Source organism: Musca domestica, unplaced genomic scaffold, assembly GCF_030504385.1.
Source record: "Musca domestica strain aabys unplaced genomic scaffold, Musca_domestica.polishedcontigs.V.1.1 4, whole genome shotgun sequence".
NCBI classification, from domain to species: domain Eukaryota; kingdom Metazoa; phylum Arthropoda; class Insecta; order Diptera; family Muscidae; genus Musca; species Musca domestica.
This window is the reverse complement of record NW_026712328.1, coordinates 12,962,136-12,987,609: the sequence shown is the minus strand read 5'-3', so window position 1 is coordinate 12,987,609 and position 25,474 is coordinate 12,962,136. Positions and strand designations below refer to the sequence as shown.

Sequence of the window (25,474 nt, the reverse complement as noted above, 5' to 3'; positions counted from 1 at the left end):
TCTTTTGCAGTTTTCAAGTGAAAGCAACTGAATTTCCAGACCTTGATAAGTACATTAAATACAGTTTTGTTGGACCGAAAATTAAAATAAAAATTCGTTGTGCACAAGACGATTCAAACATGTCGACCCCTGTTTCCTCCAACATCAACTCGTCTACCTCTGCTAGCTTCGATATTTCAACGACCCACCAGAATATTCCACAACCAAGGCCCCAATCTAAAATATCCAAAGAGAAAAGAAAGCAACTAAAGAATAACTCGAAGCAGGCTTGTAATGTTGTGGCCATTGCTTCGGCAAGGAGTTCACCCATGTCAGTAGAAAGTAGCAGCAGCATTGCTGATGAAAACTTAGTCCATATTAGCTATGTAAAATCCCCTGGACATTTTTACATTCAAAGAGTTAGTGATATTGAGAAGATCCGTCAGTTGTCCCAAGCATACGTTGATGGAGGGCAAACAATAAACATTCCAAAAGATATGACCATCGGCTACTACTACATGGCTTATAACAGCGCAGATAAGCAATGGTATCGAGGCATGTTAAAGAAAATACTTCCTGAGGATGAGTACAAAGTTTTTTTGGTTGATTACGGAATGGATTTGACTATACCTGCAGATAAGTGTGTATTCATGACTCCGACAAAAATCATAAAATATTGTGCGCCAATGTGAATGCTCTCTTTCAGAATTTGCAATGTCCACGAATCGCATATAAAAATTCCATTCGCCGCTGTACGATGTGCCATAGCCGATATAGTCCCTGCTGGAAAGGAATGGACCGAGGTCGGGAAAAACTTTCTATATGAACTATTACAAAAGTAAGAGAAGCTACCTTTAATTCGGTGCACGGTTGAAATTGTTATATTTCCCATTTCAGTCAGCATGTCCGAATGAACGTAATCGAAAAAATTAGAAATGACCACCTTAAAGTTGACCTCCAAACCCCAGTGACAACTTCTGTTCGTGAGTCTTTTTTATACGCTGGCCTGGCCCGAGAGAGGCCAGGTGCACACAGCTTTAAAATGTCTATTAAGGTAAGTGTTTTGGTTCCTTTATATCTGAAAGAGTTCGTATTGCGAGCAAATATTTTTCTGGAAGTATATACATATATTTTAATGAACATTCAATTCTTAAGCGATTTATCTATACCCGCGTAGTGGAATCTATCTCGATTGGAATCGCTTCAAGTTGAACTATCAATAAGTATCGGCCACCTAATTTAAATGTTAAAAACTTTATTAAAGAATTGGATAATTGTACAAATAACATAAACAAAAATCAAGATATCATATTAACTGGTGATATGAACCTCGATATTATCTCAAATACCATGTCATCAAAGAATTATTTGGATATGTGCGCCTGTAATGGTCTTGAGTGTGCTGTAAGCGGTATTACTAGAGAATGTGAACGCAATGGAAGCAGAACGTGCATTGATCATCTGTTCATAAGGCATAATTCGAGAAACAATATTAAGTCAGCCATAATCGCCACTACTATCTCAGATCATTACTTAATATTTGGATCTATTGAAATGGACACAACTGTAAATCCACTAAATGTAATCTCCGAAAAACGCATTCTTAATAATAAAAAAAAGTAAACAATCTTATAAAAGTGGTAGATTGGTGCAGGATTGTTAGCGAAACTAATGGTACAAATGAACTTTTTAACAAAATAGTCAACTGATATTAAGAAAATTAAAACGAGAAATAGAAGTGGTCAACCATGGCTAACTAAAGAAATAATTAGTGATTGTAATACAAGAGATCGGTTGTATAAAATGTACTGCAGAAGTAAAAATGACGCAAATGAAAGGCTTTATAAATCTTTCAACAATCAACTAAATAAAAAAATCATTTTTGCAAAAAACACTTTCTACCACAGTAAGTTTATCCAATGCAGAAGTAATATTCGCGAAACATGGGCAACAATTAATGAAATTATTGGTAAAAAAATGCAAAAGTATAGACGAAACGGTGAAACTAAACGTTACAAATCGGAATATTGTTGAAGTCGCAGAAACTTTCGCACAAAAATTTAAAACGAATATTGAAAACATAATACATTCATGCGAAAAGGAAACTATGGAAAATATCCAAAACAACTTTCCAAACGCAATTTTTCTTGAAGGCACAAATGTTGTAGAAGTCAAAAATATTTTGAAAAGCTTAAACACCAGGAAAAGCGCAGACATAGATGACATTCGTGCAATTGATATCAAAAACAACGCTGAATTATTTTCTCCAATCCTGACAGAGCTTATAAATAGAAGCTTAAACGAGTCAATTATTCCCGATCTGCTAAAAATATCTATTATTCGCCCAATTCATAAGAGTGGTAATAAATCTAACTGCAAAAATTACAGACCTATATCTATTCTACCAGTCATCGAAAAAGTTTTAGAAGAAATTATTGTTAGAAGACTGAATAATTTCCTAGCGAAATATAGTTTGATAAACAATAACCAATATGGATTCCCAAAAAGAAAAGAACTTTAATCTACTCCTGGGAGACTTCACAAACACAATATATCAAAACTTATCTGAACAAAAGAATACAACGAGAAGATGGAAGATCTCCTAGAAGACAAAAATACTTACAAGATGTTAATAAATGTCCCCACAAATAAATTACAAAAGACAAATTATAATATTGTAATGGAATTATTTAAAAACAATTTTATCGACAATTTTGAAAAGAAAAAACTACAATGCACTTCCTCCAACGCACCCACAATATATGGACTCCCAAAAATACACAAACCCAATGTACCGTTACGTCCAATTGTCTCATCCATTAATATTCCGTGTTACCAACTCTCTAAATACTTAGGTAAAATTTTGAAGAACATAGTATCTGAGAAGTACAATATAAAGAATTCGACAGAAATGAAACAAACTCTCAAATGTGTAAAACTCGTTGATTCAGAAATAGTAGTATCATTTGACGTTATATCCTTATTCACAAACATTCCAGTACATACTGCAATAAAAATTATCATGGATAAATGGGATAAAATAAAACAGTACACTAAGATTTCAAGATGTACATTCCTGAAATGTCTGCAATTTTGCCTCAAGGACAATAACTATTTCACATACAAGGACAAGATTTATAACCAAATATTTGGAATGCCAATGGGGAACCCACTTTCGCCTACCATAGCAGATATAGTTCTGGATCACCTACTTGACAAAACGTTAGCTGAACTAAAAACTAGAGACAAAAATATCAAATACATAGCTAAATATGTAGATGACATTTTAGCCATTATAAATAAGGACGATGCGGATGAAATCTTACTCACACTTAACAAATACCATAATAAAATACAATTCACGATAGAAGTAGAAAACGAAGGCGTAATACCATATTTAGATATGAAGCTACAACGCAATAAAGATAAAATTATGTTTGACTGGTACACTAAAGAAACTTCATCCGGCAGAATTATAAATTACAACGCCACACAACCTAAATCTCAAATCCTAAACACGGCACGTAACTTGATATACAGAATTCTTAACATTAGTGACGAACAATTTCACAGAAAAAACATTCAAATAATAACAAACACTTTGAAAAACAACAGTTTTCCTTACAAGACTATAATGACATTAATAGATGAAACAAAGAAAAAAATTATAAATGAAAAAAACAACAAGACGTCGAATATTACAAAAACAGCGCAAACGGAAGACAAGACAAATTTTTACGGTGTAAAATACATTCCTGGACTTTTTGACAATCAACAATTACGGAGGATAATAAAGAACAAAAATATAAACTTTGCTTACAAGCCAAACACAACGCTAAGCTCCATATTCACAAACACAAAAACACCAATCGACAAACAGCAACAAAGCAATGTTGTTTATCAAATACCATGCAATGGCAAAGAAAACGAAAAATGCAACAAAATATACATAGGAACAACAAAAAGAGCGCTAAATATACGAATGGGAGAACATAAACAAGATATACAGAAAGGGAAAGAAACGACGGCACTAGCACAACATATGATACACACAGGCCACTCACCTGATTTTGACAAAACAATAATATTAGACAAAGAGAAAAATGAGAAAAAGAGATTGCTGATTGAAAGTCTGAGAATATAACAACAAATTGACGTAACGATGAACTTAAAAGAAGACACCGACAATATTAGTGCAAGCTATGGAGTGGCAATAACGTAAACATACCTGTGATACTAGATTTAAGTCGTTGTTTATTGTCTTTTTATGTTATTTTAATGTAAAATCTATGTAAGCACGTCTTGAATATTAGTGTAAGTAAAGAATATGTTTACAATTGTTGTAATTTGGACCATATTGTTAACTGTTACATTTATTTTATTCAAATAGACGAAATCACCTGAAGAAGTCACCAAAAAAGTGACGAAACGTTGGGAAAAATGCAATAAAACAAGTCTTTTATTTGCAAAACTTACAGAGGTCAGTAAGCTAAAAAAATCAAATATAATAAATTTCGGATCTGACCAAAAACATATAACAATGCTTAGTAATGTTTATCGATTTCTGCAAAGCGTTTGATACCCTGTCACATCCAAAACTTTTAAATATACTAGAAAAGCATGGAATAAGAGGACATTGTTTAAAATGGTTTGAACAATACCTAAATTGTCGAAAATTTAAAGTTAAAATTGACAATGTTACAAGCCAAGAATACCAGTCAGATTATGGAGTGCCACAGGGCTCTAAACTCGGACCCATTTTATTTATAATATATGCCAATGATATGATAAAAACTTTAAATGACAGCATTACTTTTTCATATGCAGACGACACGGCCATAATCGTTTCAGACAAATCTATACGTTCAGCCGAAATCCGAATGCAAAACGAAATGAATAAGCTGCTAAGATGGTGTCATGACAATGGGCTGGTTATAAACGCTAAAAAAACTAAAATCATGCATTTTCGACCGAAACACATTCCCCACACAGAAATTTCCATACTATGTCACAACTACGAATGTCTTCATCAAAATAAATACGATAATCTACAAAGCAATGAAATCTGCACCACAAAAATCGAATCAGTAGATGTTTTTAAATATCTTGGAATACTTTTAGACTGCAACATGAAATGGAAACCTCAAATAGATAACATTAGAGGCAAACTACGCAAGTCTTCATTCGCTCTATATCATCTGAGTACATGCGCCCCATATACAGTGCTAAGGCAAGCATATTTTTCCCTTGTCGAATCTTATTTACGTCATGGAATATCAGCCTGGGAAACGCCTCGAACTGCAGAACCCTTCAAGTAGCACAGAACAGCCTGCTTAAAATTCTTCTTAAAAGTTTACATCGCTCAAATAGGAATCAACAACAGTCAAACGATGCTAATTCAAACACTACCTTAACAAATAACAATCGATCAGATTACAATGAAAATCTACCCAAACGTCTGGACTACTGAACATAGAAAACTTCTATATGACAACAATATTGAATGAATTTTACGATGAATCAAATTACCTGCAGCAGATAGATCACACTCAAAACACCAGAAGACGTGCTGAAGGAAGATCCAAGATACCATGCTTCAAAAACGATTACGGCAAACGATCGCTTAATGTAAGCGTCCCAACAACAATGAATTCAATACCAATATCTATACTAAATATAAGAAACAAGCCGAAAAGGAAAAAACTGATAAAACAATTTCTTATAAATTCTTAATATTTTTTGATTATGAAAGAATTAACATACATTTATATTTCTTATAATAATTGAATTTTTTTAAACCATACTACAGCTGAACTTTAAATAGTTATTAAAATTTGTATATAGTCAAATTATATTTAAGTTAATCCTGCAGACAAGCTTACCGCTTCGCGGGACTTCTGAATTGTACATGATTTTATATGAATAAATAAAATTAAAAAAAAAAAAAAATATATATATATATATATATATATATATATATATATATATATATATAGATAGATAGATAGATAGATAGATAGTACCAAAGGGTTTTTGTAAATTCGAACTTTAAGGTCACGAAAATGGTACTTAACTTTTAAAATTGTACGAAAATCAATGTTGAAAACTAAGTTTGGTATATGAAGGTGGTTTTACACATGTGTTCTAAGTGTGCGAACTGACATTACTAAATTTATTATTATATTATATTGTGGTCCCCGTTGGCACCAGGAATTGACATATTGTACGAAAAGTGATGAGTGGTACTAAAATGGGTATAATATAAAGGTACTTGATGGGTATTTGCAAACTTTTCCAACTTATTAATCAAAATTACAAAGCCATTAGATTTTGACTGCAACAGAGCAAACATTGAAAATGGGGTACAAATGTTTTTGATTACGCAACTTAATTTTTTTTTTTAAGTTTTTGAGGTTTCATTATGGTCCGGGGTAATACGACCGAAAATGTCCGAATATGATGAGATGTCGAGAGGTTTTGGCAAGAGTTTTTTTTTTTTCCTGTAATAACTGATTTTCTTTTTTAATTTATTTTACAGAAAGACATTGCTAATTTGAAGCTCAGTGAACAAATTCCACGTACTTATGTGATGGCTGGCGAAATTTTAATGGTCAATATGCTACACGTCGTGGGTCCACACGAATTTTATGTTATAAAGGTATTAATGCACTGTATATATTAATAATTAAACAATTCTTAAAAACTTTTAATGCCAGTTAGTCTAAGTAAATAAGAAAATTGTTTGTCCCAGCTGAATTTTTGACAAACCGAGGTTATATGTGCGTGCGCACTACCCGATATAAATTAAGTACATTAGAAGAATAAATAAATAATTCAATAAAACAAAATGATTTTTTTATTGTAAAATGGGACATATAAAGAATAAATCGTGTTTTTTATTTATTTGACGACTTTTAGCAAGAAAAAATAACTACATTCCCTTCTTAAAATAATGGTTTAGTAGGTTGATTGTAATGAGTGTTTTTCGGGTTTGTGCCAAGAAATATGTCATGTGAGCAAATATTATTTAAATTTTAATAGTTACTTCCGGATGCAAACTAAATCTAGAGATTTATTTCTAAGAGAAACAAACACATAAATCTAGCAAATTTGTGAAAAGAAATATTGTAGACATTTTTGTTGGACATTTTTTTAATCGATTTTTTTTTCGTTTTCAGGACGATTTAACCGAAGAAAAACGAAAGTTTTTGTCTGACCTCAATTCGTTCTATGGAGCACAAGAGACACAACGCCAGCAAATGTATTTGGCTGAACCTGGCGTGAGTTGCGCTGTAAGCATTGCCGATTTTTGGCATCGAGCCCGAATTATAGAGGTAAAAGGAAATGGATCACTACTGGTACGACTTGTCGATGAAGGGCGTACCGAGACAATTAACTGGCGCCAAGCATACACGCTAACTGAAATGTTTCGACAAAAGCGAGAATATGCGATTCGGTGTACATTGGCCGACATTGAACCATTGCAAGAAAATTCATACAATTACACAGCAACTGCAATTTCTGACTTCAGGCAGATGACTGTGAACCCATGCTTGAGAATGGAAATTCAGAGCACATCAGAAGATCTTAACAGGGTTCTGCTCTATGTGAGTAAAAAGAACTTGGACATTAATATCGGGGCAGCTTTAGTGAAGAGTAGACATGGAATTTCAACAGGCGAAACAACGCAAACCTCGGATTGTTTTCGAATGACCAAGAAATCACATCGCATAAGGGAATTAATAGTGTCGGAGAATCTTAAGACTAATGACTGCTCTTCGATAACCAGTCTTAAATCGTCCAAAGATTTAGAACCACTTCCAGTACAGCGATCCCAAATTATTATTACCCATATTGTCGACCCTGGGGAATTCTATATTCAATTATATAAATTGAAAATGGGGACGGACCAATTTCATGCCAAAATTCAAGAAACACTAAATGAGAAATTCCACATTTCTGCTAATTGTATCGATTTACCAACGAGAGAAAACCAAAAATGGACTATAGGCAGTCATTGTTTGGTGTACACCAAATACAATAGCACACCAACGGATCCTCCTACCAACAAAAACTGCGAATGGTACAGGGGCATTGTCATCGAAGCGAATCACGAGCACGTTTCGGAAACAACTTATTCGGTGTTTTTACGAGATATTGGAGCGACTATACGTTCAATAGCTTCCCACCAGTTATTCTCGATCGGTGCACAGTTGGATCGTGTGACAAATGCAGTTTACCGTTGCCATTTGGCCGGTATTTGTCCCGCCGGCAATGTCAAAACATGGTCAAAATCAGCTATCGATTGGTTTCGATATTCGATCAAACAATTTGAATTACAATGGGTTTCTATGAGAGGAAAGCGCTTGGAGGAAACGAATTCATTACCAGTCGTATTGTGGGGCTCCTCAACAGATACTACGGATCCTTTGGCACCATGCATTATTAAATTCACTAATATTAGCAAGATATTGGTCGAGAAAGGTTTAGCATATTCGCCTGGAACTACGGATACCATAACCGAACATTTTCACCAAATTGAAGGAATTGACCTAAAAGAAGGTGAAATAACAATCCAAAAATGGTTTAAATCCCTCGAAGATGATATGACTCTTAACGGTAAGTGCTAACTCGTTTTATCATTTAACCAGGTTAACTATATATTCTTAATTTTATGTTTGATCGTGTGCTGTGATTATAATTTGACAAACATTATTTGTGCACACATCAAGTGCTAAAGCGGCGGACTGAAATTGTTAGAACGTGTAAGATGATACAGAATTTTCGTTGGTTGCATTTGGAAGTCAAAATCGGAGTTGCGGACTTGGAGTCTGTCTATTTTGTTGTAGTGAGTGTCTGATTCGAAAAAATTAACTCGTCTCCGTGCCCGGGTAATAACGTTTTTAATTCCGTTTCTCCATTCAAATTTTGCCATTTTTTTATTGGTAATTAATTTTCCGGGCGGAATTTCTATTATCTCTCATGAAAGTTTTCATAACTCTCAATACTTTAAAATTCGTTGAAACAAGACTTGTTTCTGGTTGAAAGGCTTTCCAAAAACGTTAAACTTTCTTACACTACTGATAAAAATGTTGAAAACGCCTAATTGTTTGAAAATAATAAAGAAACCGTTACAATTCAAAATCCATACATAATATTTGAATTTATATGTAAATTACTACACAAATGTCTATATCTCTTAACCATAAAATTGTCATTCCGTTAACAAGACCTGAGAATCCTCATCGGAGATCCTACAATGATATATTCGTAAAATCTATCACATTTATTTGTTGAAATCGAAATAGCTGCAAGAATTAGTATTTTGTAGTATGATTTACATTGAATGTTTAAGCTATAATTTATAATGTACTGTCAATTAATAGGCTATTTTCCCACTTGAAATTTTCAATATACGTCCACTATTTAACCTATTTTCAACCATAAACACATTTTCAACCAAATTTTGTCGATTCAGATTCTCAAATTATCGGCCTTTTCGGCAAAAATAATTTCAATGTCGATCAACTATTTTGGTATAGCTTCTAATTCAATCCAAATTCTAAACTCAATTGTCTTTAATTTATCATTTTGTGTGTCAGTCCACATTTTTTTAATTCGTGACCAAATTTTGAAATTTCTTTTGATTTGATATTTTGAAATAGGTAGAATACTTCCTCGAAAATGTGTCCATTGTTTATACAGGATGCTTATAAAACATACAGGTGTTTCCAATTATGGTATGTTAAAGGTCCTAGATGTATTCAGCAACTGTTCGCCGGAGCAGAAATCTATATCCAAAATCTGATCAGAACCCACATAAAATGTAAAATGATGGGATGTATGGGAATATTCTTAAGGATTTTGTACAATCGTTTAAACTGTCCAATACACTGCCATATTGCGCGAAGTTTTAATATATTCCTATTAATATAAATGCAGTTAGCTAGAATGACATATTTTACTCAAAATCCCTTAATATGGACCGTTTGAAATAATTTACTTGGAAGTTGTGAAGGTAATGAAACGGTAAAAATGAGTTATAGCCAAACAGCTTTTTAAAATTATTTTCTGGTTTTTAGCAAACCTGTGCTTAGAGAAAGATATTCAAGCACATTATATTATGCATCCACATAACGAAGACGCCGACACTTTGAAGCCGGAATTTCGACTCATAATCTGAGGATGTAACAGGTTTTATGTCAATTGATACATATATAACATGTGTATATCATCCAAATAATAGCAGTAAAAGGTCGATAATTTGGTGTGTACATTTTTTGATTATAAAATGTACAACGATGCCATAATTTTCTTAGAACACATCGAGATTTTATTTTTATTCCTGGCCAAATTGTTCGAATCCATCTACAACAACCGTTGATACAGCTTCAGCGACAATTGAAAGCATGTTCCGTAAGTTCCAGGTATTAAATCGCGTTTAAGTTTAACTTTTTTAACATCAATACAATATTTACACTGTGACAGCCATTCACTGATTGAGTAATTCCAGAACCATAAAAATTCAATCTTTTGTTTGTTTATTTTAACGATTTCAATATTCTGCTAATTACTCTTTTAAAAATTATCAAAATAAAATTGTAATCAAACGATGAAAATGTCCTAATTGTCAGCCATATCTACAGCACATGTTATCATTTCGTGGTACTCACAATAATTTGGACGACCACTACAAATACGGTGCCCAGCTATGTGGGCAACTTATTTTATTGTTTTCCATAACCATCTGTATAAGATTGCACTCAGCGCACAGGTATCCCGGACGGCACTTTTAAAGCTTTGTTGTGTTGTACAGCGACACAGATTTAATCCAGTACAGGGTAAATGAAAATGCAATTATTGTATACTCAGAGTCTGGAGTTTTAATTTAATTCAGTTTATTTCATTAAGAAAGATTGTAATGTACAAGTTACAAGAGGAAAGTATGAAATAACAACTAATAAATACGGAATTGAGGGTGTTAGTGAAAATAGGGTTGCCATCTGGCAGATGAAATAAAAGTGGTGCCAATATCGAGTTTACATATACAAATCTTCCCCTCTAAGAAGAGAATAGGGCCCTGTCTCTTCGAACCCTTGTTGATCGCCGCAATCCTTGTCCCCGTTCGTCGACATTTTTAACAGATGATGATGCAATGGAGTAGATTCGAAAAAGCTTGGGTGTCCTCATACCCATGTGTTGAGAAGGGTGGAGTTGAAAATTGTTCGATCTGTTCTATCTCAATCTCTAAGTTAGTGGTCTCCACGTCCTCTTCGTCTTGTTCGATTACCGATTCTTGTTGTTCGTCGGTGACGATGCTCGAACCAGCTCTGTAGCTATTCGGATGATTCATAGAGTTTTCCTTACTGTTGACTGGTGTGCGACGACTGCATGTGTCAGTATCATTTTGATCTGTACCACGAAGTTGACCAATATGTCTTCTATAATACTTCTCCTGGAACAGAATTTGATAGTGGACATCTCCCAAAGGCTTGGTCAATTTGCCTTTAACCCATTTGCTAATGCGTGGATTTCCGGACAGAAAGTACACGTTTTGATCTTTGATCCAATTCCCTGTGTTTACAGCTGCTCTTCATGAACTGATTGACTGTTACTTTACTACTAGTTTCTTGTGGACGCACTAGATCTAAACGTGTGCGTAACTGTTGTCCTAGGAACAACTGTGCTGGGGACTGACCCGTTGTCGAATGAGGTTTATTCCTGTACTGTCTCAGGAATTCGTTTAGATTTTCCTTTAATGTCATTTTCGTTGTACACATAGCCTTTAATGCATTCTTCACCGTTTGGACACTTCTCTCTGCTTGGCCGTTAGTTGCTGGGTGGTTGGGGGCAGTAAATTTGTGGTACTTAACGCCAATTCTTTGTATAAAATTCTTGAATTCAGCCGAAGAAAAATTCGTTCCATTATCGGAAACTACTATTAATGGTCCTGCGTATGTAGCAAACACTTCATCCAGCAATGTAATCGTCGCAGCTGCTGTTATTGACTTGGTAACCTTTACCTCCAACCATTTAGAGAATGATGAGTAACATCATTCCCTCAAAGGAACCCACATAATCTATGTGCACTCGTTCCCACGGAGCCTTGGGGTACTCCCAATGATGATCTGTGCACTTCTTCAGGGCATTTGCATACTTTGCACATTTCTCGCATTACCTCGCAGTGCTCTCAATGTCTTTGTCAATGCCCAGCCAGTAAACCAAGGACCGGGATATTCCTTTCATCTTAACCATCCCTAGATGGGCGCCATGCAAATCTTTCGTTAAATCGCCCCGAAATCTATGAGGGATCACAATTCGGTGTTCAAACATTAAACACCCTGGCGACACTTTGTAGTTCATTTCAGGTGATTTGTAACCAGCTTTTGACAAACACTGTCCACTTTCCAATATCTTTGTAATCTTACCAAGATGTGGATCCTTTCTCGTTTCCAGCGAAATTCGTTCAGCAGTTACCGGTAATTGATTAATTTGGCGAATCACGAAACTGTCGAATTCATCAAGGTCATTACATATGGCCTAATCAAAACTGAGTTTGATCACTCTGTTGGCTGGAGTTACTTAAGACAAAACATGCGCATTACTGTTTTCTTTCGAGGTTTTGTGGACCACTTCAAAATCGAAATTAGAAAGGAAATCGGCGTAGTTTGTCATACGGGATATGCATAAAACAGGCAGCGTCTTACTCGGATGTAGGATTTGTACCAGCGGTTTGTGGTCAGTAATCAGAGTCAAATGACGGGCATACAGGTACTTGGAAAACTTTTGGACGGCCCACACTGTGGCCAGCGCCTCGTTATCGATTTGTGAATATCGTTGCTCCGTCGCGTTCATGGTGCGGCTCGCATAAGCAATTGGACGTTCCTGTCCATCAGAAAGACGATGCGACAGAACAGCTCCCAGTCCCGTTTTATTGGCGTCCGTTGCAAGTAGAATATGCAATGCTGGATCATACGGGATCAGCACTTGCGGAGATATTGCTTAATTTTGGTGTATGCCGCATCTGTATTATTATTCCAATAGACGTTACTTTTTTCAAAACGTCCCGAAGTGACCCCTCAAGTGTAGACAGGTTAGGTATGAGGTTCGAATAATATGACGCCTTTCCCAAAAATAATTGTAACTCCTCCAACGTTCTTGGTTTTGTCGCATGCATAATCGCTTCAATGTGTTTGTTGGATTTGCGTCTATTTTGTGACCTAGAAATTCAATCGTTGACGTCACAAATACGCACTTCTTTTTTTAAACTTAAATCCTAATTCCTTTAACTTGCATAATGCAGTCTCAAGAACTTTCAACAGATCATCAACATCTGTTGCAAACATCAGAATATCGTCGAAAAAATAAGAATATTAGGAATGTGATGTATAGCCATTTCCATCGTTCTTTGCCAAATGGCCGGAATGTTAGCGGCTCCATAAACTGCTCGAGTTGGACGTATCAGTCCATGTGTTGGAGCATTCAGCGTCACGACATGGGCAAATTCCTCGTCAAGGACCAAGTGTGAATACGCTTCAGTAATATCCAAATGGGCAAACACCGTTGAGCCCTTCATCCTGTTGAAAATATCCTCCGCTTTCGGAATTGGGCGTTCTTCTATTACAATTAGTGGATTTACGGTTGGTTTGTAGTTTCCCGTAATACGTATGCCTCCATTCTTCTTCGTCACTACATGTGTAGTAGATGCCCATTCTGAATACTCTACTCTTTCGTAAAATCCCGCCGCAATCTTAGCATCCATTTCTTTGGCATACGCATCCTGTAATGCGAATGGGATTTTTTGGGGTCCTGCAAATTTTGGCGTAGCATCTTGCTTTAATTGCACTTAAATACAAGGACCTTTGAACTTACCCGCTACATCACTGAATATATCTTTATGTTTGGCTAATAGCAGCTGTTGCCGTTGATGTTCAGACAGTATGGGTTTTTTTTACTGCTATAGATGCTATCTTCTCTCCTGCCGCTGCTGGCAACTCCTTCCCCGTTGATGCGTTCTATTGGGTCTTGGAACAATTCGGCAAAATTTATTTCTCGAACATAATGTGCGATCCACTCACCGCCACATAATGTGTCAAATCGGCATCAACAACGTATAAGTTCAGCCTACGACTGGTTCTGCCCAAAGACACATTCACCACGGTACGTCCTATGCACGTAATCTTGTGCCCCGTATAACTTGAAAATCGCCGGTCCGCTTTCTTTAACACTGGTGACTGCTTTATGTTCTTTTAATTCTCCAAGCTTATAATACTGCAAGGAGCACCCGTATCCAGTTCCATATCTACTTTCTGGCGGTCTATCTTCATTGTGACCATTTTCCGATCGAATGGCCCTTTTGTTCTGACTGTTGCAATTCGCCTCAGTATGTGGCTCCTCACCCTCATCTGACAACAACGACTCCTCTATCTGCTTTGTATTTGACTTGCACACTTTATTTATGTGGCCTACCTTGCCGCATGAAAACCACTTTGTGTTCTTGAATTTACAATCCTTCCGTACGTGTCGACCACCGCAACCATAACATCTCACCTCTGTAGTTTTATTCGACTTCTGCTTCACACCATTTTTTGTCTTGATAGGTATAAAACCCAATTTGCATGGCACACTCATATGCCTCCGCAAAACTTTTAAGTTTCTTTGTAATAATCTCGTCACAAATATTGCGGGATTCCACTCCAAATATCATCTACTCAATCAGCATCCTATCCAGGAATGCCCCAAAGTCACACAAAGCCGCAGCTTGCTTCAAGCGCAGTGAAAAATTTGCCATCGATTCCCCTACATCTTGTCGTATCTGTCGAAATCTGAAACTTTCCGCATAAATATTTCTCCTTCCGTCGAAATGATTTATCAATGTAGTTTTAATTTCTTCATATTTCATTTCTTCTGGCTTCTTAGGACTAATTAGAATTTTGAGAGCCGTATTTAGCTCAGCACCCATATGTACGCGCGCATAATTATGATAATCCTCTTGATAATCCTCCTCTCAATTTCAACGCCCAATCGAATCTGTCAAAATAGTCTTTAACCGTTGAGCCATCTGTGCTTTTGTATTCGCTTATTGCAACCGTGGCGGTCTTGTTGTATTTATGTCTTCTGACGTCACAAACTGGGGCCGCGATGTTTTAACAGCCTCCGTCTGTCCACTTCTGACACCAATATTGTATACTCAATATTGTATTGTGAGTCTGGAGTTTTAATTTAATTCAGTTTATTTCATTAAGAAAGATTGTGATGAACAATTTACAAGAGTAAACTATGAACTAATAACTAAAGAATACGGAATTGAGAATGTTAGCGAAAATAGGGTTACCTTCTGGCAGATAAAATAAAAGTGGTGTCAATATCCAGTTTACATATACAACACAACCTGAAATTAGGTATGTCTGGTTACTTTTCCAGCAGGAATTGTCCAGTAACTTCTTTCTGAGAGAGTAAGGAAGTTTTATTCTCTTTTACAAGGAAAATGCGAAAAGTAAACAGACGGTATTCCTGCAGAAGCATGCAACTAATCAGCTGATTTGTCAAAACAAACCAATTTGTCCCCCATAAGCAGAATTAAAACAAAGGAAGCAATACTAATTTTACAAGTTTTTTAAATAAAAATGTTGGAAATAGTCGTTTATTTTCTTATTGCATATTAACATTTACGTTTTTCACATTTTGTAAAGTTGTTCCCCAAAAACTATTAGTCTTGCTAATTCCAAAAAAAAAAAATTCAAATTGAAAGCACAAACATAAATAAATAAACAATAGAAAACATCTGATTGAATGTCGATGAATGAGAAGAAGAAGAGTTGCAAGAGATTGCAAGAAGAAATTTTTCCAGCAAGAATTTGCAAACTCTCACTGAAAGAACTGTCAAAATTTCTCTCTCCAACCGCTCTCTTTTGCAGAACTTTTGGGTTAACAGACGACTTCCAGTAACAATTTGTAACAATTGTTACAAACTTTAGGGTAACCAGACACACCTATTGCTGATTTTGCTGATAAAATCATCTTCAGTGACGAGGCCCATTTCTATCCCGATTGCTTTATCAATAAGTAGAATATTGTATTTGGGGTGAGGAAAATACTCGAGAAAAAAACGCATCTTGAACATGTCACTGTGTGGTGTGGGCTGGAAAAATCGAAAAAAAACCTTTTTTAAACAAAATAAGGCAGGTCAAGCTCAAACAGTCAATGGTGTTCGGTATCGTGAAATTATAACCATTTTTTTCTTGTCTAGAATTGAATAAATGAATGAGGAGGCCATGTGGTTTCAACAAAACGGCGCAGCATGTCATATAGCGAGAGGAACAATTCAAGTGCTACATCAGTCATTTCCCGGTCGTGTTATTTTGTGTTTTGAAGATTGGCCGCTTGGATTTAAACCTTTCGATTTTTTGGAGTCGATTGTTTATGCGAAAACGACGACGACGACGCAAGTCTTGAAAGAGGAAATTGAACTCTACATTAATCAAATACCACAAAATTTATGCAAACTAAAAATTTCATTGAAAGATCGCAAGTGTGCCAGCTAAGCTACAGCGGTCATCTGCACGAATTTTGTTCCATACATAACCTCATTCAGTCTACTATACAATATTATAACGTTTTACAATGTTTTTAAAATATCCGTTAAAATAAAAGGACATTTAACCAGTTTACGCCGGAGTTGTTGGTCTATCCGATTAAGCGAACTTTAAACGAGCAATCTGAAGGTGTTGGGTACAGTTCCCAGGTTTAACTGTAATATATCTATAGACCACAATTAGGTGAACTGTCCATTATAACAACTCTAATTATTTACATTTTAACTGTATTAGCCGATACTTCAAACATCTTATATATTCAATTCTGTTTGATTTTGGACTTGTCCGTTTATCGTATTGTTTTCCATACACACGTTTCATTTTGATTTGATCTTTTTTTCCTTGGAGGTTAATTTAGATATCTAGGATTCATTTTTAATCACTGTTTGTAAAGCTTTAGAAAATAGCCAAATTAGGGCATGTTAACCAAATTAAATCTAATACTTATATCAATACCAATGATTGATTGATCGCTACTATAGTCCAGTCAAAATAGCCATGAAAAAAGGGGGGGGGTAACATTTCGCCACACCATACATAATATGCACATATTTCCCAGTCACCTTTGAAATAAAGCATTTGGCGGTTTTTTTTTAACCTGGTTTCCCACATAACAATTCAATATTGTATTGATTTCGGTTTCAAGAGTCGGGTTCCTCTTTCGATTTCCTTTTCATTAAACTTTTTTAGTCGAACTCCTCATTAAGATCACATGAAACTTTTTCTATTTTCCGGAACTGGATATCAGAAAATTATACAAAGTAATCCGATTTTTATACATACGCAAGTTACAATTGCAAAAATTTTTGCACGCATAGGATTTATAGGCAGTTTTATCATTTTTTAATGATAAGCTCTAGCTCCATATCAAATATCAGCTTTTTGGGAGTTTTTGCTCTTTCAAATGCCTACTTTGACTGGACTACTGTCACTTAACTTTCAAATAATGTGGGTTGCGTATTTTGTTTTGTATGAAAATTACAGTAGGCTTTTACGTCTTTTGGCCAAATGGGATTGCTGTTTTTGAACGAACAGGGGCGGTTCGGAAACTTCGTAGTCTATCAATGAAAGAGAATAGTTAATTTTTCAAAAATATTTTTATTTTTCAATATAATTTCCTGAAACTTCATTTGAGGTAAAAAGCTTGCCAGCAAGGCATTTTTTTATTTGGAAACAAGTAAAAGTCACTGGAAGCTAAATCAGGAGAAATTAATCTTCAATAGAATATTTACGAAAAAAAATTCTTGTAACTTTGAAAAATCATTCATGTTAAAAGCCATGATTTGGAAGCCTTACAACAATAAAAATAAATCATGAAGGGTATTAATCATTCTTGCTAAAAGTCAAGTTCCACCAAGATTTGGAATCCTTACAACAAAAAAATAAATCATGAAGGGTATTATCTTTAACAATTTTAGACATTCAGAAATTATAGCTAACCTCTTGAATTTCGGGAAAATAGACAAATTCACTGATATTTCGATGTGATTCTAACAAAATACGTATGCACGCTGACAAACGTATTAATTATTCGTAATCGTTTGCTCCATATGTTGATATTATTTGTACTGAACAAAACTTATATTTTTATTGACAGCTATTGATCGCAGGGAACACTGTCGCGGCACTTTATTCAATGAACACGCTCACGCAAATAACCCTGATGCTATGGATGACATTATAGACGATACAAATATTTCTGATGGCCACCCTTTTGATGTTTATCTTAACAATGTCGATGCTCAGCTATCTACAGGAATGGACAGGGCATCGGTTGCGTGGACAAAGTCCAAAGATCTTAATAAGACCTTGTTTGCCGGTTATCCAACATATGTAGACTATGATGGCATTATATTTCTACATGAAGCCGATGATAAAGAATTCTTGACCAAAATGAGCAATATAATGTCCAAATTGTTCGCCAATGTTGAGGAGCCTTCCGCGGATTATGTCTACACCGCAGGCCAACCATGCATTGCAAAATATCACTTGGACTCCAAAATTTACAGAGCATATGTAAAAAAAGAAAAGTCAAATGACAAAGAAGAAATCGAAGTCCGATTCGTCGACTATGGAGATGTGGAAAATGTGGTCCCAAAAGACATTCGGCCATACGCTCCATTTCCAAACATGCCATCGCTTGCAAGCAGATACCAACTTATTGGAATCCAACCCAACAACGAAAGTGGTGAATTCTCAGTCGATGTTCTGGATCAAATGCATCTTTACATTGTCGGAAAGTTTGTTTCGGTGCGCCTGTCACCCACAGAACTGACAATGCCCATCAAGAAGTGTAATATGCGATTAGGCACCGTTGATGTTGCCGCCACCTTCATAGAAAAAGGTTGGGCAGCGGCAGAAACTCTGATGCCAGGTTTGTCTTCGTTCAATAACGTCGAATATACGAATGAGCCGAGGAGAAATCGTCGGAACCCCTTTTCAAATTCCAACAGTACCGATTATGAGGTAAGTGCATTATATTTTATTCTATGATTTTGAGCATTTAGAGGGGTAATTAGTAATCAAATTGAAAAAAAAAAAACGAAAAACAACTTGTTGGCTATATTGAGTTCTTATAAAATAGAGAAAACTACCATTTTACGTTTTCTGGCTATGTGATTTGATAAGACTTTTTAGCCGACTTTCAAAATGATCTGGTCCGAACTTGCAAGAATATTCACAGGAAATTTGGAAGAGAGATTAGAATTATCTCGAAACGATTTCTGAACCGTCCGTCGGTCTGTCTTCCGAAGCAAGGCCCTATAAAACATCAGACTTTAAGCAGACGTGCCGTACATCCGAAATTTGGTTGACTTGGAACATACATACATGCCTAATATTGTGTTATCAGTTACCATTAACAATTTGCACAAATGTTGCATAGTTGTCATTGTAACAAGTCTATCTAAAATTCGAAGCAGCGTACAAAAGTTGGGGCTTACTAACATGGTTACGTTATATACAAAAATACCCTATTTCTCACCATAATCAATCATTTTAAACGGCCGGCCGTGCTACCCAGACAAGCATTGACTGTAACTGTAAAATCAACCAAATTTCAAACCCCTTTGAAAAATATTTATTTGCTTTGGCAAAAAATAAACTATTTACAATATTTCATTCAATATTATATTTCTATTTTCAAGTATGAACACCTCAAACAAACATAAGACGCCATGTCAAAGTTGAAAATGTTCAACTTTATTGTTTCATATGCAATGTGTGTTTGAAAATACATATATAAAATATACGGCGTACACAAGAATTTTTATAATAGCTATAAATCTGAAAAGTTTTGTAAGTAGTTTCCTAATAAAATTTCAAAACAAAAAAACTGAATGTCAAAACTTTTGTAATTGGAAAAAATTGAAAATTTTTCTCTTCGAAATAGGTAAGCAATTAACGTTTTTTCGGTACAATCTCCTTCTGAAGATATTTCCAAAAAATACATCTTCTACTAAGCACTTTTTTCATGGATAAATTTTCGCAATTTTTAACGTAACAATACACTACCTTTATATTGGCAATTAATTTTAATTTTAGATGGGATTAATTCAGTTGTTTACAATGGTTCTATTATAGGACTGGTTATCAATATATGGAAAATGACAATAAGAAAGACAAAAAAAAAGAATTTAAGAGGCTTTCAATGTAAAAGTAACGATATGTAAATATCTAGCATACAAGCCGTTCTTTAAAATCTGAATTGTATGAAACCCCAAAACTCTAATCTATATGTTCTATTTATTTTCTATTTATATATATAAATATCAATTGTTTTTCGTTGGTAATGGAATCAGTTGAGAACGGCTGGACCGATTTGCATAACTTCTTGTACAAACGTTCGTCATACCCCGAGATAGGTTTCTAAAGAAAAAAATATTGACCGCGCCTACTTTTACGCCCGCTATTTCGATTTATCTAAAATCCTTATATTTGCCAAAATAATGAAGATATCGGTTTGAAAATTATTACACGAGATACTGTTGACTTCCCATCCAACCCTGCCATCCCATCCAATTTATTTGACGGCTGATGAACTAACCACGCCTACTTTTTGGCCTAAATATATCTATGCGTCCAAAAGAAAGTTGTGTTAGTTACTACGCTTATAACTAAAGAACCGCTTATCTGATTTTAGCGATCCAAACAAATTCGGAATTGTCTCTTGGCAGAAAAAGAAAAAATACAAAAAATCGTGGAAAATGTGAAACATGAATTTTTTTCATTTTGACTTTTGAAAAGGTCAATTGTAATGTTTTATATTGCATGATTTTTTTTTTTTTTCATTTTGATTTACTATGTTCGAATGTATATTTGTAGTGTTTTTTTTAATTCTAATTTGATTTGTAGTCTTTTTGGGGAGAATAAAGCGACAAAACTGTTATTTATAGATTTTATAAAAGATAATAATCTATGAACACAAAAAAGAATATTTAAATTACTTTTTTAAAATCTAAAAAGCTAAATAATCACGAAAAAAGGCTATCTCATCGCAAACATTCTGAAATCGGGAAAAAAAATGATAATAGGATCGAATTTCAAAATAATTGTATATTCGTAAGGACCTTTATACATTTGCTGTAAAAAATCAGCGAACAAGTTGAAGATTTTTTGTTTTTTTCAATTTGCTTTTGTGCAATTGGACATTTAGTATGAAATGGATTTCTTCCAAAACTTTTAAGATACCTTAAATCGCTCTTACAGTCATGATATGGGTCATAACCCCCGGATGAGGGTACAATCCGATTTCAAATATATTTTGCGTTTTAAGCATATTTTTAATACTAATTTCGGTAAATGTTGGTAATATAACCATCATATGGTTTAAGCTATTTTGGGGGTCTTGGTCACTTTATTCTTTTTTTGGCCCTTATTTGGCATTTTTCTTTCTAAGGGGGGTAGAAAACCTATTCGCATAAAATTTTCAATTTTCGAAGTAGGGCCCATCTCAGTCTTGACCACATTCATCAATTGGTTTACTAAATAATAGTATTTAAGATATTCTGGGGTAGAGAACCAACTTATAGATAATTGTCCACGTAGACATTTATTTAAGTATGGTCCACACATTAGTGTACGCCAACCAATGTGTGGTTAGAAAAGAAAATTGTGTATTCTGTTGACTTTCTGCCCTCAATTAAAAGTTGGACAAAACTTAATACCACGCATTCCAAATTACAACTCATTTGAATGGAATGAAATACCAAAAATTTAGCTGAGTTTTTATATGGATCTATTAAAAATGTTTTATAACATATAGGTTTTTAACACTCAAATTAAAGCCTATAGCTGAAAAATAAGATCAGACTATTCAAAATATCTAGAACCGACGGTAGTTGAACATCTATTATAATTTTTCCCATTATTTTTATTTATTTTTAGAAATTACTATGGAGTCATTACTTATAATAAAAATTGTGCCACTTACATAAGTCAGATCTGTTATTTATTATGGTTATAAAATATGCATTAAAGACTTAAAGCACAGCCGGCAACACGGACCGGGTCAGCTAGTGCTTTATGACTATATTTCTTTTAAGTATATATTTTTAACTTTTGGTATTTTACTTCTTCAGGATTTCGACGCAAATAATTTGAATGAAAACGAATTCTGTATAGAAAATGAAGCTAGCAATTGGATGGTATTGCCGCAATACAAAGAGGATAACATTAGCAATGTAATCGAGCATCTAGACAAACGCCATGACAATCTCCTTTCGAAAATTACTCAAACCGGAAATGAACACAAGAACAGTTTTGCAATCCCTCCAACGAAGAAGCGCATGTTCGATCACAGTGATTATACACAAATGATGAACGGAGGATTATTACTTGACGTAGATGATTTAAGCAATGTCAGCGGGAATGATCATAAAATGGTATCATTTAGCATTGCCGATGACGACGATGAAGATGTTGTTGAAATGAGCCACAATTTTGCCATGAATTATTGGCATTCCGCAACAGATGATACAAAGAGAAACGAGGAATATGACATATGCCAACAATTGGAGCATCGAATCTCATTCCAAGAAGAGGAGGTATATACAAGTCATGGACCTAATTGGATTGTCTTAAAATAAGTAGCGATTTCTTTTTTTGCAGGACATAGAATCGGAATATGAACATTTTTATCCGGACGAGACTTCGACAATTTTTACCCACTTCAGTGGAATTGATGTATTCAAGACACCCCACTTTCCAGGTGCACAGCAACAGTTCAAATGTCGAGTTATAAAGATAATATCACCTACTGTACTTCACATAATTCCCATTACAACTGATTACAAGAAACAAGATATTAATATGCAGATTGCTATTGGTAAAGCAGCCAAAACAGCTAGACCACTCACGAGCTTCAAGCGATCCACGCCATGTCTGGCATGTTATTCAAAAGACAAAAAGTGGTATAGAGCCGTTATTCGCAGTAACAACAAAATATCCAAAACTGTCGACGTCTTATATGTTGACTATCTAAATAGTGAAACCCTTCCTACCAAATACATTCGCGAGTGTCCTCCGGAAGTATTAAGTTGGCCGCAGCGCACGCTTCGTGTTCGTTTGCATGGTTTAATCGCAAATATGAAAGTTGACGAATCAGCCATACGTCTAGCGTTACACAGAACTGTATCTAAACGAGATCTTATCGCTGTTGTCAAGAAGTATCGAAACTGTCAAACATCTTCGATTGATACATTATCTGCTACCAAAAAATTAAATGAGATATCTTTGTATGAATCTGAATACCACCTATCATTACAAATTCCCATTTACGAACACCTTATAAAGTCAAATTTCTATTCCAGATTATAATAACTTAATTATATGAAATGTGTTTTATAATTTATGTTTTCCTTAGAATGTTACTTTTTATGCATTGATAAGCCTTAATGATAATATTTAATGTTAAACATGAATTACTTAACAAATACATAATTTATTTTACAAACGAATTTAAAATATACTCTAATTTTAAATTAACCTTTGAAATATTTCCATTGTCAACAGGTAATAAATGTCGATAGGATAAAATTTAATGATTATCAGACTCTTTTTCTCTAATTTATAAGACATATAGGGATATTCTGCCTAAAAATTTATCTATCTTACTCCAGATGTTGCTGTTCTAATTCCGGATTGTCCATCTTTGCAAATCAATTGCACCTGAAATTAAAATTATTATAATTAAAATAACAGCCTACAACGTTATTATTGTTAGAACGTGAAATCGCACCTGAAGTGGATGTCGGGGATTGGGGGTTGCTGTTATACAATTCTGTATAGTAGTAATTAAGTGTGAAATACTTCAGGTAGAGGTATCCAATATGTATATTCCGACAGTTTATAAATATAAAACGCTTCGATTGCTTTCTTTTAGAAAATTATAACCCCTGGTACTATTGACTTTTTAATGTCTACTATGAGCTGTAGCATTACGTCCTAGGGAACGACCAAAGGAGATCAACGTTGTCAGAGCACATTGATTACTCCACATTCTGCACACTAGACACGGATGCCTCAGTTTGCCAGACTTAGCCGTAGTGTCGCCTATTGTAATAAATGTCTTGATTTGCAATTTCTCTTGGTTCAAACCATCTTCCCACAATTGCCTTTATTTTCCTTAATCATAGGAATGCCCACTGGACAGAATTCAGAAAGTTCACGAAACTTCGCTTCAGGGAACGACCTAACCCTTCATATGCCCGGGTAGTAGAAAGGATTCATCAGAGGGGAAGTCGCTCTCTATATACCTGCCGGTAAAATACCCGCAATGACACCCAACAGAGGCATGACCGCTATCACGTTCAGTGACCTTATGAGGTGTGTCGGCCACTTTAATCATAAATTTTTGCGATAGGGGGAAAGAAAGAGTGCTGCATCGCACCTCCGGCTCGGAGCTACCATTACAGTTAACAATGAGTGATGTTGCAATTGTTATCTGTATCGCCAAATTCTGTATCGTCATCAAATTTTAGATTTATATAAAACTTTCGACTACCACATTTTTAATAGATGTAAAAGCAGGGTGCTCTGGAATTACAAACATTTTTAAACATTAGAGCTATCAATTTTATATTACTTACTTCAGGGTTCGTAAGAATGCTTTCTAAAATGTTTTGACTCAAGTCTCTCCAGATCTTAAAACGCCTATACCTTCTCCTCTCTTTTCGCAATTTGAATTTGTAGTCGGCCCAGCCTTTAATCCAATCTTCACCTGTACGAGCCGAAAGTCTAAAATATTGATTTTCGAATCTAACTTACTCCACACCTCTTTTATTTATATTTTTATAAACTTCACCTCAATATTCGTAGACTCCATAAAGTATATACATTCAAAATTAGCATAAAATTCTAAGCAGATTTAACGATGTCCGTCTGTCTGCCTATTGAAATCACGATATAGCCCACATTATTTGACGAAGAGCTTTAAAATTTAGCACAACAATTTGTATTGTATCTAGAATGGTTGCAACTGAAAATGAGATATATCGGTCCACGTTTTGGAATAGCCCCCATAAAACGGTACCACCCGCCACATTCTATTTTGATGATTTTTGCCACATTTTTCACTTGTAAAAGTAACATTTTTCAACTTTCAATTAATGTTGTTGTAGTAAAAATAAATGTAGATGGCTTAAAGGAAGTATTTTAGTCAAAATCTCGTTAAAAATAATAAATAGTTCATGCGGCAGCACATTCTAAACGCGTGCAGCCCGAACTATAAATAAATATATAAATACTCCTAGATATCCTAGGTATAATCAACTGAAGTTTTCAGGTCGAATGTAAAAAGGAAAAAATTCCAGTTAAAGATACAGGCTAACCACCTTTAACTACTTTATAAAATCCTACCAGGATTCGATAAGAGATGAAAATGTTAAGAAAATACTTAACAT

At 34.9% G+C, this 25,474-nt stretch overlaps 2 protein-coding genes and 1 long non-coding RNA gene across 5 annotated transcripts in view; 1 reads left to right on the top strand and 2 right to left on the bottom strand.

The window, feature by feature from the left end:
- LOC101894671 (uncharacterized) overlaps window positions 1-10,935 on the bottom strand; it is a 46,408-nt gene extending 35,473 nt beyond the window's left edge. For both annotated transcript variants that reach the window (XM_059126603.1, XM_059126605.1), the window contains exon 1: window positions 10,653-10,935. The gene's annotated coding sequence lies outside the window, so the exon portion shown is untranslated. The remainder of the gene's footprint in view (window positions 1-10,652) is intronic.
- Window positions 1-23,479, top strand: part of LOC101894940 (uncharacterized) — a 193,321-nt gene extending 169,842 nt beyond the window's left edge. For both annotated transcript variants that reach the window (XM_059126584.1, XM_059126585.1), the window contains 8 exons: window positions 11-619; window positions 686-817; window positions 877-1,033; window positions 6,518-6,637; window positions 7,158-8,598; window positions 18,172-19,040; window positions 22,154-22,618; window positions 22,683-23,479. In XM_059126584.1, coding sequence (XP_058982567.1) covers window positions 11-619; window positions 686-817; window positions 877-1,033; window positions 6,518-6,637; window positions 7,158-8,598; window positions 18,172-19,040; window positions 22,154-22,618; window positions 22,683-23,390 — 4,501 coding nt within the window. In that variant the 3' untranslated portion in view covers window positions 23,391-23,479. The remainder of the gene's footprint in view (window positions 1-10; window positions 620-685; window positions 818-876; window positions 1,034-6,517; window positions 6,638-7,157; window positions 8,599-18,171; window positions 19,041-22,153; window positions 22,619-22,682) is intronic.
- A 138-nt stretch (window positions 23,480-23,617) lies between these two features.
- Window positions 23,618-25,235, bottom strand: LOC131804154 (uncharacterized). Its single transcript, XR_009342923.1, has 4 exons — window positions 24,877-25,235; window positions 24,662-24,809; window positions 23,812-24,608; window positions 23,618-23,741 (listed from the first exon to the last, which is right to left on the bottom strand). It is a non-coding gene; the product is annotated as an uncharacterized LOC131804154 (long non-coding RNA).
- Between the last annotated feature and the right edge of the window lie 239 nt (window positions 25,236-25,474).